Source organism: Aquila chrysaetos, chromosome 12 (genome assembly GCF_900496995.4).
Source record: "Aquila chrysaetos chrysaetos chromosome 12, bAquChr1.4, whole genome shotgun sequence".
NCBI classification, from domain to species: Eukaryota; Metazoa; Chordata; class Aves; order Accipitriformes; family Accipitridae; genus Aquila; species Aquila chrysaetos.
The window spans coordinates 29,690,908-29,708,573 of NC_044015.1; the positions used below are offsets into that span (position 1 = coordinate 29,690,908).

General features: G+C 39.7%; 1 protein-coding gene across 1 annotated transcript in view; it reads left to right on the forward strand.

The window, feature by feature from the left end:
- The first annotated feature begins 661 nt into the window (after positions 1-661).
- Positions 662-17,666, forward strand: part of PIGK (phosphatidylinositol glycan anchor biosynthesis class K) — a 74,376-nt gene continuing 57,371 nt past the window's right edge. The window contains exons 1-8 of the mRNA XM_030032010.1: positions 662-838; positions 2,553-2,606; positions 4,858-4,949; positions 8,566-8,701; positions 10,958-11,069; positions 11,414-11,510; positions 11,850-11,967; positions 12,725-12,835. Of these exons, the coding sequence (XP_029887870.1) occupies positions 677-838; positions 2,553-2,606; positions 4,858-4,949; positions 8,566-8,701; positions 10,958-11,069; positions 11,414-11,510; positions 11,850-11,967; positions 12,725-12,835 (882 nt within the window). The 5' untranslated portion in view covers positions 662-676. The remainder of the gene's footprint in view (positions 839-2,552; positions 2,607-4,857; positions 4,950-8,565; positions 8,702-10,957; positions 11,070-11,413; positions 11,511-11,849; positions 11,968-12,724; positions 12,836-17,666) is intronic.

The window sequence follows — 17,666 nt, forward strand, 5'->3', positions numbered from 1 at the left end:
GGATGTATGCGCCACAAGTGAGGCTATAGCAAGGCATCTTGACAACAGATCTACTTTCAGATCACCCTCTCCTCCCCACCAAGGGTGGTCCCTCTCCCCAGCTCTCCCCTTTGCTCTCCATGACAGCTCTGTCCTGCAGCCACCAAGGCCTGAGGCCACCCTCAGCCCACAGCTCGGCACGGCCCCCACCCTGCCCTCCTGGTAAATTCAACAAAGCCCAGCAATTCAAGCGTGGTTTAGGCAGGCGGCCGAGAGAAACGGCTGCTGTTACACCCCCAGGAGCCTCCCAAGCTGAAAGCGAGATGCGAGGCCAGTGTTTTCTCCTGCCAGCCGGGTCTGTCCGAAGGATGGACGAGGTCAGGGTAGGGCTGCTTTACACCTCTTGACAGAGCCACGGCAAACACGTATGCTCAAGGCCATAGTTAGATCTGCTACCATTGCTGCCTCAGCTCTGTAAAAATCGAATTTAAAGCAAGTTCTCCAGCGTCTGGCAAGGCCGAGGGAACTCCAGTACGTGACTAGGCGCCTGGCGTGGCTCAGAGCAGTGGCACTACCCCTCCAAGCGCCGAGAGGCCCCTACGAGCCACTGCGCCGGCAGCGAACGAAAGGCGACGGGCACGACGCAACACCGGCAGGCGACGGCCCCGCTCCCCGCCCTGAGGCGGCGGCGCGGAGCATGCGCAGAGGCCAATTCCCCCCTTCCGGCAGTGCGGCGGCCGGAGCCTTGCGGAGGAGGCGGGGTAAGATGGCGGACGCGGTGCCCGCCGCCCGCTGGGCCCGCGCCGCCGCAGCCCTGCTCCTAGGGTGCTGCGGCGCAGCGCTCGCCAGCGGCATCCAGGTACGGAGAGTGGCGGGAACGGCCGGCGGGGAGAGAGGGCGGGCGGCGCTGGGCCGCGCCAGCGTTCCCCCCATCTCCTCCCCTCCGCCCGCGCCCGCCGCCCCTGGGCTGTCCGCCCCGCCGCCGCTCTGGGGGTCGCGCCGCTGGAGCTGCCCCGTGGCGCTCTGGGAGGGGTTGTGTTGGCTTCGGCGGGCGCAGTCCGTGAGCGGCCCTCGCGAACGGAGGAGCGGACGGTGCGCCGCGCCGCGCCCTCTTCCCCGGGCGGGCGGACCCTTCGCCGGCCCCGCCTCGCTCCGCTCGGCCCCGTGGGCGTAACGCGTGGGGCGGCTGGCGGCCGCCCGCCCGGCCTCGGGCGTTTGGCGTTCTGTAAGCTGTAATGCAGTACGTCCCAGAGACGGCGGGGCTCGTCAGGCGCGTATAACTCGTTTAAACTGTTTTAAGTTAAAAAAAACCAAAAGCCAAACAAACCTGTCTTTTAATACGTTTGTAGATTTCTGAAACTCGGTTGCTCTTTGGCTGCGCAATGTAACTTTCAAGAGTCGGTGTTTTATGTTCCTTTTCCGGACGTTTGCTGGCCAAGTTATGTGTGAGGAGAGTTTCTTCAGTTCAAAACCGGGGTGGGGTGCTGGGCGGTTTCGCGGGTGGTCGAGCTGCCCGGGCTCACCTGGGCCTGATTGCCACCTGCCCTTCTCACAGGTGTGAGGCATTTACACACGGAAGGAGTGAGTATTTTTTTTCAAGTGGGACTAATTTCATATCTCAGTAATTACGGTTTTTGCACAGTGCCCACACTACATCTGGAGTGTTGTTTGCATTTGAATTCTGCTTTATTAACAAATTGTTATACTTGAAATTAGTTACAAATAGAACAAAAAATAGCCAATAGAAATACTTTAGAGTCTTTGGATTTCTAATTAAACTGCAAATTGTTTGCTACTTGAAGTACAGTATGCTACACATATATTTTAACAAATGCTCTTTACGTTACTGTGTGTTTTGTGTGAGACCACAGGCATCAGCCCAGTACCCCTCAGAGAGTTAACAGAGTCTGATTAAGAATCAGTGAGTGTGGATTCTTGTCGTGTGATAGACTCATTCCCTTACCTCTGGGAAGTCTTATCCCCTTTCTGTGTCCTGATTTATGCTATCTTTTAAAGAAGAAGGGCCCTCTCCTCTGCAAAGCACAGTGGGAACTATGGATAACACAGATTATAGAGAAGGTTGTTGTTGTCATAGCTCCTGATTTTGGAAGATAAATGTAACCACCTTGGATTTAAAATGGGTTAAAATTGCAGATTCACTTAACCTGCTTTTGAAAAGATGAGAGGAGCAATGAAAACAGAAATTAATCCAAGCCCCTTTTCTCTTTAAGGAAGAAACTGTAGGTCAATAAATCATTTTATTTTGTTCTTGGAGTGTCCTTTGGAATAGAGATATGTGGGCTTTTTGTTTTAACTAAGCTGCAAGTGACTAATAGTTCTTTCTCCTTTGTTATTTAGCAAGTTTCAGGGAAAGATTTGGAGCAATTAACTTCCATGAAATGTGCAAGACAGAATAAGAAAAACTACCTCTCTTGAAGATTTTGTAAGGTTTATTCAGTGTTAAGGTGTGGTGAACAGATGCATTAAACACTGTTTTGTGGAAACAACAAAACTACAAGTGGTCATCTCTTTCTTATTGCTGAAAAACATCTAATATCTTCTCCATCTTTCAGGATCAAGCAGAACAGTTCTTTAGAAGTGGACATACAAATAACTGGGCAGTTTTGGTAAGTGTCATCCAGGTTGTTTTCTTCCAATAAAGTTGACAGTTTTTCATCAGGAGCTGTAATTGCAACAGTCACTCAAGAATTCTGTCCATTTGAAGGAAGTGGAAAGATAAAGACTTGGAAATGAATAAATTTGAAATTGTGCCTGCAAATTTGTTACATGATAACAAAATAGTCTTTTCAGTATGACTGCATTTCAAGCACTTAAAAGTGTCTAGCTACATGGCAGGATTCATAAAACAAAAGTTCTGACAGCATTAAAACAGTTAAATCACCATACTGCATATTGAACAAAAGTGTAATTGTGGTATCAGAGAAGTATATCTCTTTGACCAGTGAGGTACAATTTATTTCTGATTTCTGTTCTTACTCAATCTGTTAACTTGTGATAACAGGCTTAGAACAAAATAAATTCGGGCAACATAATGTTTAGATCAACTGTTCTTATTCTAATTTTTTTTCTTTCCCGAGAATCTTTTATTAGCTTTGAATCATGCTGCACAATTGGTTCTTAATCACAATTCAGGTCTTAATGACTAATTTGTTTCAGAACACTATTGTAATTACTCAGTAGCAGCTGTTTGTTTTCTAGATACTAAAATTAAGCAATATAAAAGGAAATTTAACAGTAATTAAAATTAAAAGGAATAATTTTTATATTCTACAATGTGCAAACTTGAAACTATTAAAACATCAAGTACTACTTTAATACTATTAACAAATAGGTGCTTGTATTAGTACCCATAAAAACACACAAAGAAGGTGCAAAATTAGGTCCAAGGAGCTATACTTTCTGTCCTCAACAGATTCTCTGCTGGTTATCTTTTTTCAGTCGTTCATGATTAAACTTTACAACAATTGCTACTAATTTTTTGAGCAGTAAAATAGGGAGGGTTTTACTGCTGTCAGGCACTTCAGGCCTGGGGTCGTACTGCAATTCCACCTCGTCAGTACTTTGAATTAATATGCTGCGGTGTGAATAACTATATTTAAAACATAGACATATTTTCCACTGTGTTGTAAGGGAGGTAATAGAGGAAAGGGGCAGATGATAATACCTTGAAATGTCACAGCTAGATTGGCCACAGTTAGTTTTCAGAGATTTAAGTCTTGCTGAAAAGCAAATGATCTCATGGACTGATTCCCATGGGCTTTTTTGAAATTCCTAACTGACAGGATGATTGAGACACAAGGGCGTGTTTTGAGGCTGAATTTTTGTTATTATTTAAGCTACTACTCATTTCTTTTTATGATAAGGCTAGAGAAAAGGATGCTACATAATGTAACTTAAAGATGTTTGTATTTAAATTAGAGCTGTACATGTAAAGCTGAAAAATTAAAAAACTGTCTTAAATGCTTGTTCCTGCTTCTCTATTTTTGTGGTTTTAAAGTAATGTCTTCTAAAATGCTTCTTCCGTTGTCTGTATGAGAGACTTGTAAAAGCCAAGGTAATTTGTCTCCAAAGGAGAATTGCTGTCCTTGGTGTGGAACAAACAAAAAGTAGTGAACTGAAGTTAAACACAAGGACAACAATAAGGCTAGTAGGAAACTACAGCAGATTGCCTCTGAAGGTTTTTGAAATCTCATTGGTTTGAGGTTTTTGAGGACAGATTAAATAATATCTGACCTAGGGAATAGTTTAAGTACAGGAGTGGATGATCCCCAACCCTTCTTCGCCTGTTAGAACAGTAGAGCCTGAAGTCCTTTGAGATTTTTGAGAATCTGTGTTCAGATTTTGGTTAGAGCTCACTTAACTCTTACTTTATTATATTTGACTCCTTAAATGCAAACATCCTCAGTGTATTTTCCCCGGTGTCACTTCTGCATGAATTCACGTATGCCTTTGTGCAAGAATGCTCCCAGAATGGGTTTGCTATTTAGATGAGAACTCTTCCTTTGATTTTTCTTCCATTTGATAGGAAGAAAGCAAATGAAAAAATTTAGCTTATCCACTTACTATTGCTGAATTATTCCCTAAAGTGCCACTTTCTATACTTAGTTGGGTTTCCTGACAATTTTTTCATGAGTCAGTATGTTAAGATTTTCTTTTTTTTTAACATTTTCAGTATTTGTTGCTTTGGTACAACGAAGATTTATATAGCTTATATCACGAGTTTCTTGGTGTTGCTATGTTCTTTCTGATTTGTTATTAGTTTGTTGATATTCCTGTAATCACGGTCTTCTGATGCAATGTGCCGGGTCAATTTTTATCTTTTACACTATTTAATATGCTTTTTTTTCCCCCCCCAAGGTGTGTACATCTCGATTCTGGTTTAATTATCGTCATGTGGCAAATACTCTTTCAGTATATAGAAGTGTCAAGAGGCTGGGCATCCCTGATAGGTGAGGGAATCTTGGTGAATACAGTTCCTTGCAGATGTGCTATAAAAGTTCTCTTGTTGTCTGAAGCAGTATAAAAAGACATTTCTCTTCCCAGTTTAACTGGATAAAAGTAAAAATGAAGGATGTGATCACATCAGTGTATTGAAAAGTGCGGCAATATTGTTCAAAAGGAAAAGCAACAAGTTATATAATAAAACTTTCAGCTGGAATAGGCTAATTAGAGTAAAAACATGAGGAGCTATCTGGCCACTAAAATGTACCACTTAGTAAATTGGTGAAAGCATAATGTGAAAATTGATAAATGGATTCAGCAATGACAATACTACTCTGAGAGACAGCTTTTGCTGTAATTTCCTTTTAAGTGTGGAGATGTTAGTAACCCTAACTGTACTAAAATGTGAGACTTCCAAGTCTGCAACTAGTTTAGAGTCTCTAAACTAAAGGCTCTGAACAAAGCAGCTCCTACCTATTGAAAGTAGCCTTGAAAAATCCATTTTGCATGATGTTTTTAGAGAAGCCAGAAGCTTTGTCCATGCAAATTATCCTTCTCTAGTGATAGCATGATGGTTAAAATAGTATCCCTTCTTTAACAACAGGATTGGGAAGGTGAACAAACTGTTCTGAAGTGTCTTTTAGTTGTATTCCTAGTGGAAGTTCTAGAGGTATTAGCACAGTTCCATCCAGCTGTTTTGGAATGCAATTTACTTGTACCAGAACTGTGGAAATGAATTTTAGGCACCAGCATCCACTGAATAATGGGCTATATGTATCCATAGGCTCCTATGGAAATCCTGGTGGTCCTGGTTTTTAATGTTAGTTTAGAGGACTGGGAGTTTCTGCAGCATGTCTGCCTAAGGAAGTATGGCCTGCTTCATCACTGTAAAATGCATATTCTGCTGGATTAAAGTTGTATGGCATTTTTTTGTCCAAGTCCAAAACTGTAGTATCTGGAGTCCCACTTAGCTTCCACTCAGCTGTGACTCAGTGGCAGTATCATGCTGTTTACTGTGTTTATTTTTAAAAAGAAAAGAATGACTTCTCAGTTTTTGAAAGAGGGGATGTTGAAACCTAATTTTTGGAAGCATTTGGGGGCTGTAAATCTAGGGGAATGTACTGCCTAAGCACTGTGGGCTGAAAGCCACAGAAATGTGGCAGTTTTTGGCACATCTCATTCAGAAGCATGTCTTCTCTCCTGTATAGCCTTTGAAGCATAGGTGCCCTAGGCACTATCTTAGAAATTCTTTCACTAGTTCTGCCCTTACCTGAGAACTTTCTTCTCTGCATCCATCCGTCTTCACTGTTAAGGTCAAAATAGGTGGCAGTTTTAGAAATACTGCAAAAACTATAGCATGGCTGGGGATTTCTGTTGTTCTGATTATAGCCTAATCCATTTCTTGCCCATACCCAAGGGTCTGGAAATTAATCTCAAAAAGCCAGCAATGCTTTAGACTAAGTTCAAAAGTAAGACATCGGAGGAGACCTGAAGAGACAGAGCACGCATATTTTTTTCAAATTTGCAGCAATTTTTACATGGATTTGAGTGCGTTTCTCCCTTAGACAAACTTCTTCCTCTGTTTTTATTTCTTTACTGCAAAACTTCATTCAAAATATTGATAAGACCGAACCCCCTCCTGCCCCAAATCACATCTTAAAAAGAAACATTTACCATGATTCTTGGGGTTGGTTTTTTTGGAGGGGTTTGTGCATAGCCTCATTTTGAATGGAACTGTGTCAATTTAGTGATTTAAATAGATTTGTCCTCCGACAACAGAAGTCACTAGGAAAATGATTTGTGGTTTTATAACTGTAAGTTGCTCTGGTTTGTTGACATGTGGGCACAATGCTCCAATTCGTAAAAGAAAAGTTTTGCTAAAATGAAACAAAGCCAAAATGAATCCAGAAATTCTTTTTGATTCCTGGAATCATTATGCAGTATAAGTTTTACATTGTGAAAATAGCATTAATAAAACATATGGTTAGATTACTTTGGTTTAACAGTTAAGCTGCAATTTAACACCTAGATTGTTTTGCTGTGTGTATGAACCACTTGTACACAGTGGTTCTGTTTAACCAAGGGATATTTCATATGCTTTTAAGAATGCCATACAGTATACAAACTTTGCATATTTGTGCTGCTACTATGCAGAACCTTTTAATGAGTGTGCGTGATTATTAATTTTTTTTAATAGATGCATTCCTAGCAACAATACAGTGCTAAACTGTAGGCCTAGTGATGGCTTAGTGTGGTATATTCTAAGTATAATACAAAAAGTTGATGTACACCTGACAATCTCAGTAAATCCACAAAGCACACGTTCAACACTTGCTTCCAACTAATTCCCTTTTAATGATACTCTTTTATAAACATAGTTTTGTACTGCTGTGCATGTGTGGAGAAGAAAACCCTTGATTTCTCTTCTGTAGTTGTCCTCCCCTGCTTCTGTCATTACAGCTTCATATTTATGGCAGCATTTTATTCCCATTGAAATAACTTTGATTATTTTTGAGGATTTATGCTTGTGTTATTTTGGACAGCATTTCTCTCTCTTTTCTCCCCCCCCCGCCTTGTGCAATGTGGAGCATATCAGCACTTAATAACTTTACTCTTAAAGTGCTCATGCAGACATGTAGGTGAACTATGACAAGCACAGGAATGGTGTTTAAATAACAGGACATAGTTTAATTTATAACTGTGTGCCTGAGAGTCTGAATTAGCAGCATTCTTTGCAGGATACAGAGCTTTCCCTTTGTAAGCATTGTTTGGGAGAACACAAAGATCACAGTCCAGGGGAAACTATATCCAAGACAAGGTTATCTGAGGGAAGGACTGACTTCACCTTGTTCCAGACATCTCTGGCACATTCTTCCTAGTGCTAACAGTCTCCAGTGACGACTTGTTATTTCACATTTTGACCCAAGCCTGACCCTGCCAGGTGAAATACAGATCTTTGGCTGCGTGCAAGTTGGAAGAGCTTTATAATGTGCTGGGTTTTTTTTTTTTTCTTGGTACTGTGAAATGCTGGGTTGTTTTTTTTTTCTTGGTACTATGAAGAAGACAAAATGTCTGGTGCCAGTGCACTTGTGTTCTTCAGGAAAATTCCATTGACACAGATAATCACACAGTAGTGTATCAGATTTAGTATAATGGTTTGAGAAATGTTCAGGAGCTCCTCAAATTTAATTAAAAATTGTCATAATGTTTTTAATTGATCTGTCTGAGAAGGTGCAGACAGGCTGGGATTTCTTCTGTGGAGCTGCATGAAATGATTTAGTGCCCCATAAAAATCCTCAGATTCTTTTATAAAGAGTGCTGCCAGCCTAGGTCTAGGCAAGTCTGTACCATAAAGTTGCTAATGTCAACTACTCTCGTGCTCATTTTTGGCCTAACTTAATCCTGTAGATGAATAACAGCTAGCTGCATTTCCATGTGTGGTATCTTTATAATAGTGACGATGTTCATAAGTAAATAGGGTATAACTAAGAAAAGTTTCACTTACAATTCCAGGAATCTTCTTAATGTTATAAGCTGTTGTAATTGTGGGGCAGTGTTATAATTTCTGTTTGACTGTTATGTGAAAGTAGAATGCCTGAAATGTTTTTGTCTTATTTTCCATAGTCACATTGTCCTGATGCTGGCAGATGATATGGCATGTAATCCCAGAAATCCCAAACCAGCTACTGTGTTTAGTCATAAAAACATGGAGCTAAATGTCTATGGAGATGATGTGGAAGTGGATTACAGAAGCTATGAGGTGACTGCACTTTAATTAAGTCACTGAGTCTTTGTTTTTAGTGTTGGTCTTAAGATTTATGCAACATCTGTGAAGTCTGAGGAAGTCTTTCTATTCACATTACTGGTTTTGGGCTGGGCTTTTATTATGAACTCATAGGTTTAAAACACACATCCCTCCCCACCTTGATACTTGGTTTTGTATTTGAAGTTTATTATACTAGAAACATGTTGTGTATTGGTTATTTTAAATAATGGAATCTCCACAGTGAAAAGGATATGTGGAACTCCTTTTATGTATTAGGAATACACACATATTACTGAAATTTCTCTTCTTTGGAAGTGGCTGTTCAGTGTCTCATCTTGCAAACACTTAACACCACTGTGAAACTTTTGGCGTGCAAGTGAAATGGTTTTTAGGGAGACCTACTTAAATTTCTAATTTTAAGCATATGCTTCTATCAAAATAAAACAAAAGCCATAACCTAATCATTACTGTACAGTAATTACTATATAGAAATCTGCATTCTATCACCTTTTCATTTTTGGGTAATATGCCTTCAAACAGACAGTGTCTGCACCAGTTGATCTTAAATTGGACATCAATTGCATGGTTTCATAGTGCTATATAATCATTACTAAAGTTTTATAGGAGCATATTTAAGTATATAGTAGATGTCTTATTTCTCTGAAGCTTTGTATAAAGAAGTGAAGATACAACACTGAAATAGAGATATGTTCTTTTTATCACGTAACATCTTTAACATATATCATCTTTAACATCTTTGTTGGCGACACGGACAGTGGGATTCAGTGCACCCTCAGCAAGTTGGCTGAGGACACCAAGCTGTGTGGTGCGGTCGATGCACTGGAGGGAAGGGATGCCATTCAGAGGGACCTTGAGAGGTGGGCCTGTGTGAGCCTCGTGAAGTTCAACAAGGCCAAGTGCAAGCTCCTGCACATGGGTCGGGGCAATCGCAAGCATAAATACAGGCTGGGCGGTGAGTGGGTTGAGAGCAGCCCCACGGAGAAGCACTTGGGGGTATTAGTGGATGAAAAACTGAGTATGAACCAGCAATGTGCACTCACAGCCCAGAAAGCCAACCGTATCCTGGGTTGCATCAAAAGAAGTGTGACCAGCAGGTTGAGGGAGGAGATTCCCCCCCCTCTGCTCCACTCTGGTAAGACCCCACCTGGAGTACTGTGTTCAGTACTGTGGGAGTGTAAGAATGACATGGACCTGCTTGAGCAGGTCCAGAGGAGGGCCATGAAGATGATCAGAGGGCTGAAGAACCTCTCCTATGAAGGCAGGCTGAGAGAGTTGGCGTTGTTCAGCCTGGAGAAGAGAAGGCTCTGGGGAGACCTTAGAGCAGCCTCCCAGTACCTAAAGGGGGTCTACAGGAAAGATGGGGAGGGACTCTTTAACAGGGAGTATAGTGTCAGGACAAGGAGTAACGGTTTTAAACTGAAAGAGGGTAGATTTAGATTAGAGGTAAGGAAGACATTCTTGACTTTGAGGGTGGTGAGGCAGTGGAACAGGCTGCCCAGAGAGGTTGTGGCTGCCCCATCCCTGGAAGTGTTCAAGGCCAGGTTGGATGGGGCTTTGAGCAACCTGGTCTAGTGGAAGGTGTCCCTGCCCATAGCAGGGGTGTTGGAACTAGATGATCTTTAAGGTCCCTTCCAACCTAAACCATTCTATGATTTTATGATATTTTTTCCTGAGTATGGATTTGTTGCTAGCATTTGAGCTGTGTACATCTGCATGAAGAGGAAGTGGTGTTTAATAGGATGTTTTGCAATCACCATCCAGATGGGTCTTACCTGATTACTCAAAGACTTAGAGAACTGAAATTGATCTTGTTTTTCCTTTCCTGAGTTGCAGAGGAAATGTAAACTTTTACTTTTCCATGGTAACACACATTAATGTTGGAGCATTTTGTGAGTACATGGGCAGCTTTGGCAGAATAAAGCTATACGCTGACAGCTTTTAGATCAATGAAAGTGTATTTAGAGATAATAATGGTAGTAGACTTACTGGATATAATAAAGCAACAGGCTGATGTTAGTGGAATAAAGTGAAAGGTACCATATGATTGTGAACCTGCAGTAAAACCTTAAACGGAAAATGTCTGTTTATGCAGTTTATACCATGCAATATTACATCTGCTTAGATACACTACATATTTTAGTGTTCCACTATTGAATTTATGTAACCCAGCCTAGAGTTGTTAATCAATATTTTTCTCTTTAGAAAATTACTTTATCCTTCTATTCATAGGTTACTGTTGAAAATTTCTTGCGTGTATTAACGGGAAGAATCCCACCAAGCACACCGCGATCTAAACGTCTTCTTTCTGATGACAGAAGCAATATTCTGATATATATGACAGGTAATAACAGGTTTCTGTATAGTTTATTGATGTTTGTCATTCAGTTGGATGGGCCTGTTTGAAAGCATGAAATCCCATCAGGAGTCCAAACAAATAAAATGATTTTTTTTCTTTTTTTAGCATGTCATACTAATCAAGAAAAAAAACCTGGAAGGCAGTACTTAGCAAGTATAGTTTTCAGTTTAAATGATGTATGTGTACTGTTCTTACTGTACTAATATTTTCTTTTGCTGGAGTCTGTTTGGAGAAAGAATTGTGTTTGCCTTTTTTTAGAGAAATGGTCCACTGGGCTGAATATCTTCCTTTAACTTACATACCTGCCTAACTTCTGATTTTTCTGTCAGGCCATGGTGGAAATGGTTTCCTAAAATTTCAAGATTCTGAAGAAATCACAAATGTAGAACTTGCTGATGCCTTTGAACAAATGTGGCAGAAAAGAAGGTAAGAAAAAAGCGTTATTTAGAGGTTAAATACCATCTTTCATGAATACGTCTGAAGTCTTAGCGGTAGACCTTGCTTACCTTCAGCAGTGATACTATCCTTGTCCATAAAATTGCATGAAAGTTTGCATTCAGAAAGAAGAGTTTTAATTTTTGTTTTCAGCTTCCTGCAGTTACAGCTGCTTAAATGTATTGCTTTGACTAAACTCACATATTACAATCAATCAGTGTGAACTCTTCTGTTCCTTAGGTTCCTAGCAGCTATCCTGGTAACTAAAAAGCAAAGTATGTATATGTTGTTTAAAGAGAGATGGGTAAGGAGGCTGTTTATTTCTTTCAGGTACAATGAATTGTTGTTTATTATTGATACTTGTCAAGGAGCATCCATGTATGAACGATTTTATTCACCTAATATAATGGCCTTGGCTAGCAGCCAAGTAGGAGAAGATTCTTTATCAGTAAGTAGATTTTTGTGATCCTGAAGACAATTTTTGAAGTACCTGAGCTAAAAGCATAGGTCCTATTGAATTTTAACTAAAAATTTCCCTTCTAATTGCTGGGTGTGTAAGGTATTTAGTTACAAAGTGTGGTTTTGAAAAAACTTTTTAAGTGCGCTTTTCCTGCTTGTTTTTGTGCCCTGTCCCAAAGAACCAGACTAACAATGGATTTCTGTGCTTGCTGGCCAATTTATGCATTGCCTAGGATAGGAAGAAATTTTATGGGAAGACTGCTGGGAGATTTGTGGGGAATATTCAGTCTAGGACTTCTTACACATGATGCACAAAAGAAGTATCCACTACCTTTCACGTTTTGTAATTATATCCCAGCTGAGTTGCAGAAGGAGTGATAGGAGAGAGATCCTAGCCAGATCAAAACCAGCAGGTCAGGATTACCTGAACCTGTCTCTCTCAGCCCTGTTTTCCAAGTCCAAAGAAGCTTTGGACAGCCCACAAATCTGTACTGGACCATTAAGAAGAAGGGGTTCCCTGCTTTTTTGCAAACACAGAGATTACCAGGATATAGTCCAGAAAAATGAAGATAAACTGTATTATTCAGCCTGTCAACAATACGTTTCTTCATGGCTAGTAATTTTCTTTGCCTAAGAACAAAAAACCATGCTTAACTTTTGTAACATGCTATTACATTCTGTTCCCTCTCCTAAATACTGAGTTCTGTCCTGCAAATGCTCAATAACTGCTGTGTGTTGTTTTTAAGCATCAACCTGATCTTGGGATTGGCGTTCATCTTATGGACAGATACACATTCTATGTGCTAGAGTTCTTGGAAGAAATTCATCCAGCCAGTCAGACAAATATGAATGACTTAGTAAGTAGAATATTCAACGTTCATGAATATGCTAATGATGTTAACAGTTTCAAAACTGATTTGTTTTGTCTAGCGTTCTCCAAATGCTTTTTGTTCTCCTGCTGTTTCTCTGGGAAGCAGCTTTGAGGGGAGGGTCTTTTTGCCATTATTAAATGTAGCTGTGTAACACTTCAAGGATTGTCCTCTGTGGAAGTGGTTTGCTGGCTACAGAAAACATTAACCAAAATTAGCCAGATTTTTTTTTTTAATGATTGAAAAATGAATAAAGTATTCATTTAATATTCATTTCAATAGAATGAAGTATTTGCACATGAAAAATGATAGTAGGAAGCTTCTAAAATGACCTTAATGAATAGGAGACACTTTGCAGATGGGGAAAGGCAGCCATTGATATTATTTTGCAAAGGTGATTAAACAGTTAAAATTCTATCCATGCACTCACAAACACTGCAGAGAGTAATCTCTCTGTATATCTGCTTAGATTCCAGAGTAATGTATGTCCAAATACATCAGGTTTTGGAGTTAATTATATCTTAGGTAAATATTAATTGTAGCTTTCAGGTATGAGGCAGGAGGAAAAAAAAAAAACCACCAGATAACCTATGACAAATTCTATGAAAATGCCTCTGTAACAGTTAGATGTATACACTGGTGAGACTACATAAAAAGTAACCATATTTTATTTACTCTATTAACCCTTTATACATGTTCCCATACTAGTTTCATTGTAATAGTACATTATGCTTTGGTGCCTTGTAGCTGTAAATCCTGACATGCTGTGTCAGTGATCTAAGAGCCACCACTTACAGAACACGTTGTCTTTGATTCATTTCTGTAAAAGGAGCAGCTGCTCAAAAGTTTTATGCCACCCTCTGTCTACAGAGGATGGTGTTAGCCTGGCTGCTAGATGTGTAGTAGAATTCACTCTAAACAGCCCACACTTGACAGATTTTGTGTTGTTAACAGAATTGATTCAGTGACTAAGATTCAAGATTCATTTACTACCATGGGAATGAAATTCTGTCCTGTAATTTAATACCTTCTGATCATGGGATACAGATAACTTAAAAATAAATCTTGTTATAGAAGAATATGCAAGTTCTCTATTGATTAAGTATCTTTTTCTAGCCAGTTCATTCAGACAGCACTTTAGAACTCTATTCTGTAAAGCAGAAAATGAATTGATGTTAAAAAGAAGTCATAAAAAAATTAACAGTGGTTTCTACTGTATAAGACACCATCTGGGAAATGGTGTAACTGGTCTAGCCAGCTGGATATTAATCCAGTTGTTGTGAAAAGTGTAGGAAACTTGTTAGCTGGCCAAGTAGTTTACCTTTTGAGCTCTTTGGAGAAGATAGCTAAACATTCTCCCTTGTGTTTTTGTTTTTGCTTATATGCCAAACGCTCAGGAAGAGCTGTGGGAAGTTAGCCCATACTGGTAAATTCCTTACATCGTCTTTAAGTCATCTTATCGTACATCGATCGGCTTATTGTTCCTCAGGGAAGGGAAGAGAATGGACCCAAACATATCATGATTTGTGATGATCACGTACTGAGTCATAATGTGCACGTATTTCAGCAAACATGACCTCTTGATTTTGAGTTCATGCTTTTCAGGGCTTCATCTAAGAGTTCCAAAATGACATATGGTTAGTCCATGGTAAGGATATAAGCCCATTTATTTGGCAACAGTTAGAGGAGATACTTTGGCACTGGAGTGCACTGTTAGTGTTGTGCTGGTTTAAGAACAAAGATCTACTGCTTATCCCAGCCTGATTTTTTTTTTAAAATAATACCATCCAAACTCAGGATAACATATGAAGTGGCTCACTAACTAGCCTTAAAATTATTAGCTAATGTTTAGTTGTTTGATCTTATGATATATCTAATGTCTGCTCTTTTAGAAGTACTGTGTATTTGTTACACCGCTTCTATCCCATCACCTCTTCACTTCTCTCCAGCTACTCTTAAAACAGCTTCTCTTCACATCCACCTAAGATTTGGATATTGCATTCCTGCAAAGAATGAGACATCTTTTTTCATAATCCACTCCACCTACTCCCCACCTGCTCCATCTGTGTTGCTAAGGGATAGCATAAAGCTGTGCAAATGACTGAGTTTTGGTTTGATCACAATTCCAAAAAAGTAAAGACTAAATTGAAATGTCACACATTTGAACTTTTAAAATGAGATTCAAATAAATTTCTAAATGAGATATCATTTGTCATAAAATACCTAAAAATTGTTAAGAAAAGTCAAGATAACAAAGTTCCCATTTGGGGGAATTGTTTAGCTTTATTTGAATAGTAACTTATTTAAAAAAAAAAAAGGAAGAATTTACATATGAACAAATGTATTTCATTTAGCCAGTGTTTCCCCCCCCCCCCCCCCCCCCCCCTTTTGTTTTTCTTTTTGTCAGATGTCGTCAGTTATTAGTGTTAATCTGCTGTGGTGTAATTGCTTTGCAGGTCTTTTCTCACACAGGTACTGTATAGGTAGATTTTCAATACTGAAGCCTTCTTCTCAGTGCTGTTGCACATTTTTGTTCAAGATTCATCTCAGCATCTTATGGTAGTAAATTGTTGTGGGACAGGTTAGAAATAGTTGGGTGCAGTATCAATTTCCCACTTTCAGTGCTGATGCAGTTGTTTTGGGACATTTATACTCTCCTGAGAGCTTGGAAGAGAGGCTCAATGGTATAACTGCAGCATAGATTTATGCATCAAATAGCAGGATTAAAACAAATACTTAGCTTTTTTTGCTTACTTCAGAGACTTAGTTTTTATGTTTGAGCCCTTAGTTGGAGCAGAGTTGAAGAAAATTTATTGCATTTTGGTGAAACTGAAACTTAAGAGGGTTTGTGTGCATTGACAAGTGGCTTTGTATGGGAAGTGTGATGCTGATGAGTCTAGTTCATTTTCACTTCACAGGGAGGATAACAGAAAGATTTGATCTGCCCCTATCATTTCTTCAGCAGCTGTGTGATACTCTGCCAACAAGAGAGTTGGGAATCATTAAAAAAGAGCTCAGTGGATATGTGTGCTTGTATGCTTCAGTTAAGGTAAAGGTGAAAGTGAGCCGAAGTCTCCCTGGACCAGCAGCCTAATGCCATATGCTTACAGGCTTAGACAAAAAAGACAAAGTATGAAAGAGAAACTGTAATGAGGCAGAAGGGAGGAATGGGGAGATAGAATCTGTCCTCTATGAAGAAAAGCCAGGTACCTTGTTTCCTCTCTGGGAAACTTTTTAAATGTAGGGCTTCTGTTGTCCTAAGAGAAGGAGCCACAGAAGCCCATGCATTTTGCATCAGGCTGAGCACAGAATTTCTGCTAGGAAATATGGACTGAAACTCACAGGTTTTGTCGGTCGTAATCTGGGATACTTGAGGTTGCATCTGCATTGAGCTAATTAGGAGCTATGATTTTGTCCTAAGAATGCAACCTTCTAAGAGCTGACCCATGACTAATGTAATTAGGTATATGAGCTCTAGACCCAGTGCCTGATGGACCTGTTTGTGAAAATCACTTGGAGAATTTAAGATTAAGGAAGATGAGCACCCATGTGGAGAGTGTCCTTCATAGTCCTGTACGTTCCTCTGTTCTGTTAAATATTCTATGTTGCTGGACTGTACAAGGACTCAATACAACCCATGTTACCAGGATGTCTGCAGGCAGCCCATGAGACAGTTGAATGGACAGCAACATTTACTCACGGAACTGTCCAGAGCACTGTAGGGCTAGCGCCTCTGTCTAGCAGGGTTGTGTGTCTAGCTCCTGTGTCTAGTAGGGTTGTATGTTTGGTTGTGAAGTGCCTTCTAATGACTGAGACATGAACTCAACTTTCCAAGCTCATCAAGGAGGCTAGAGAGAGTGAGGCCTTAGACTGCATTTCATGGCACTTTAAGCTATGTAGCATTATTAATGAAAATACAAACCAGTTATTATTTATTATATTACATTACGTGCATTACAAGATGCCTTGAAATAAGGAATCTCTCCAGGTGGGACATATTAGAGACTTTTCTGGTGAGTGTGATAGGACTTGTGTAAAATGGCATTGTGTCCAAAATGCATTGGTTTTGCCTTGAATATCTGCTGGGTAGATAACAATCTTGTTATTTAATAGGCATGCTGTCTTGTCAGATATTCTAAATGCTACAACAAATTTGTCACTGTTATGTCTTCTGATTTTCTGCAAACGTTCCTTTATACAGAATTGAGTCCATTGAAAACAGTTTGTTAGTCCTGGTTTTGTCTTCCGGGTGTTGCAGTGTGTGCTGGATATAGGGGATCTGATATGTAGACAAAATACCTGGGTAAAATAAATAACGTATACAGCTAATTTGTAGGTTTGGCAGGATGTCTTTGTGAACTCAATGTACATAAAACACTTGATATTTGAAGATCCTAATTCTTCATTAATTTGCAGGCTGTAAACTAGAAATAAGACCAAGAGATTTTTTTTCTTTTCGATCAAAATGTAAATTCTTGCTTCTTTATGAAGCCTTTACTATTAGCTACTTATCAAGGCTTGTTTAACCTTGCATGCCTCCCTTTGGTAAATACGAAGAATTTATACCCACTTGTGCTTTTTGGAAGGTTATGGCAGCATTGCTGCATCTGTATTCAGAAATACATTTGTGCACTTAATCAGTTAGATGTAATTGATGGTTGGCTTTCACAAAAGCATTTCTAAACTCAAATGGCGTAATTGTGAGGATAAAGGTTTTCTGAAATGCGTAATCAAGATGTTTATGCCTTTTAATGTTTTTGTTCATTTTTTTCAGCTGTGGAGCTTGTACTGAAACTAATGCAAGTTATGTGTGGCGTTT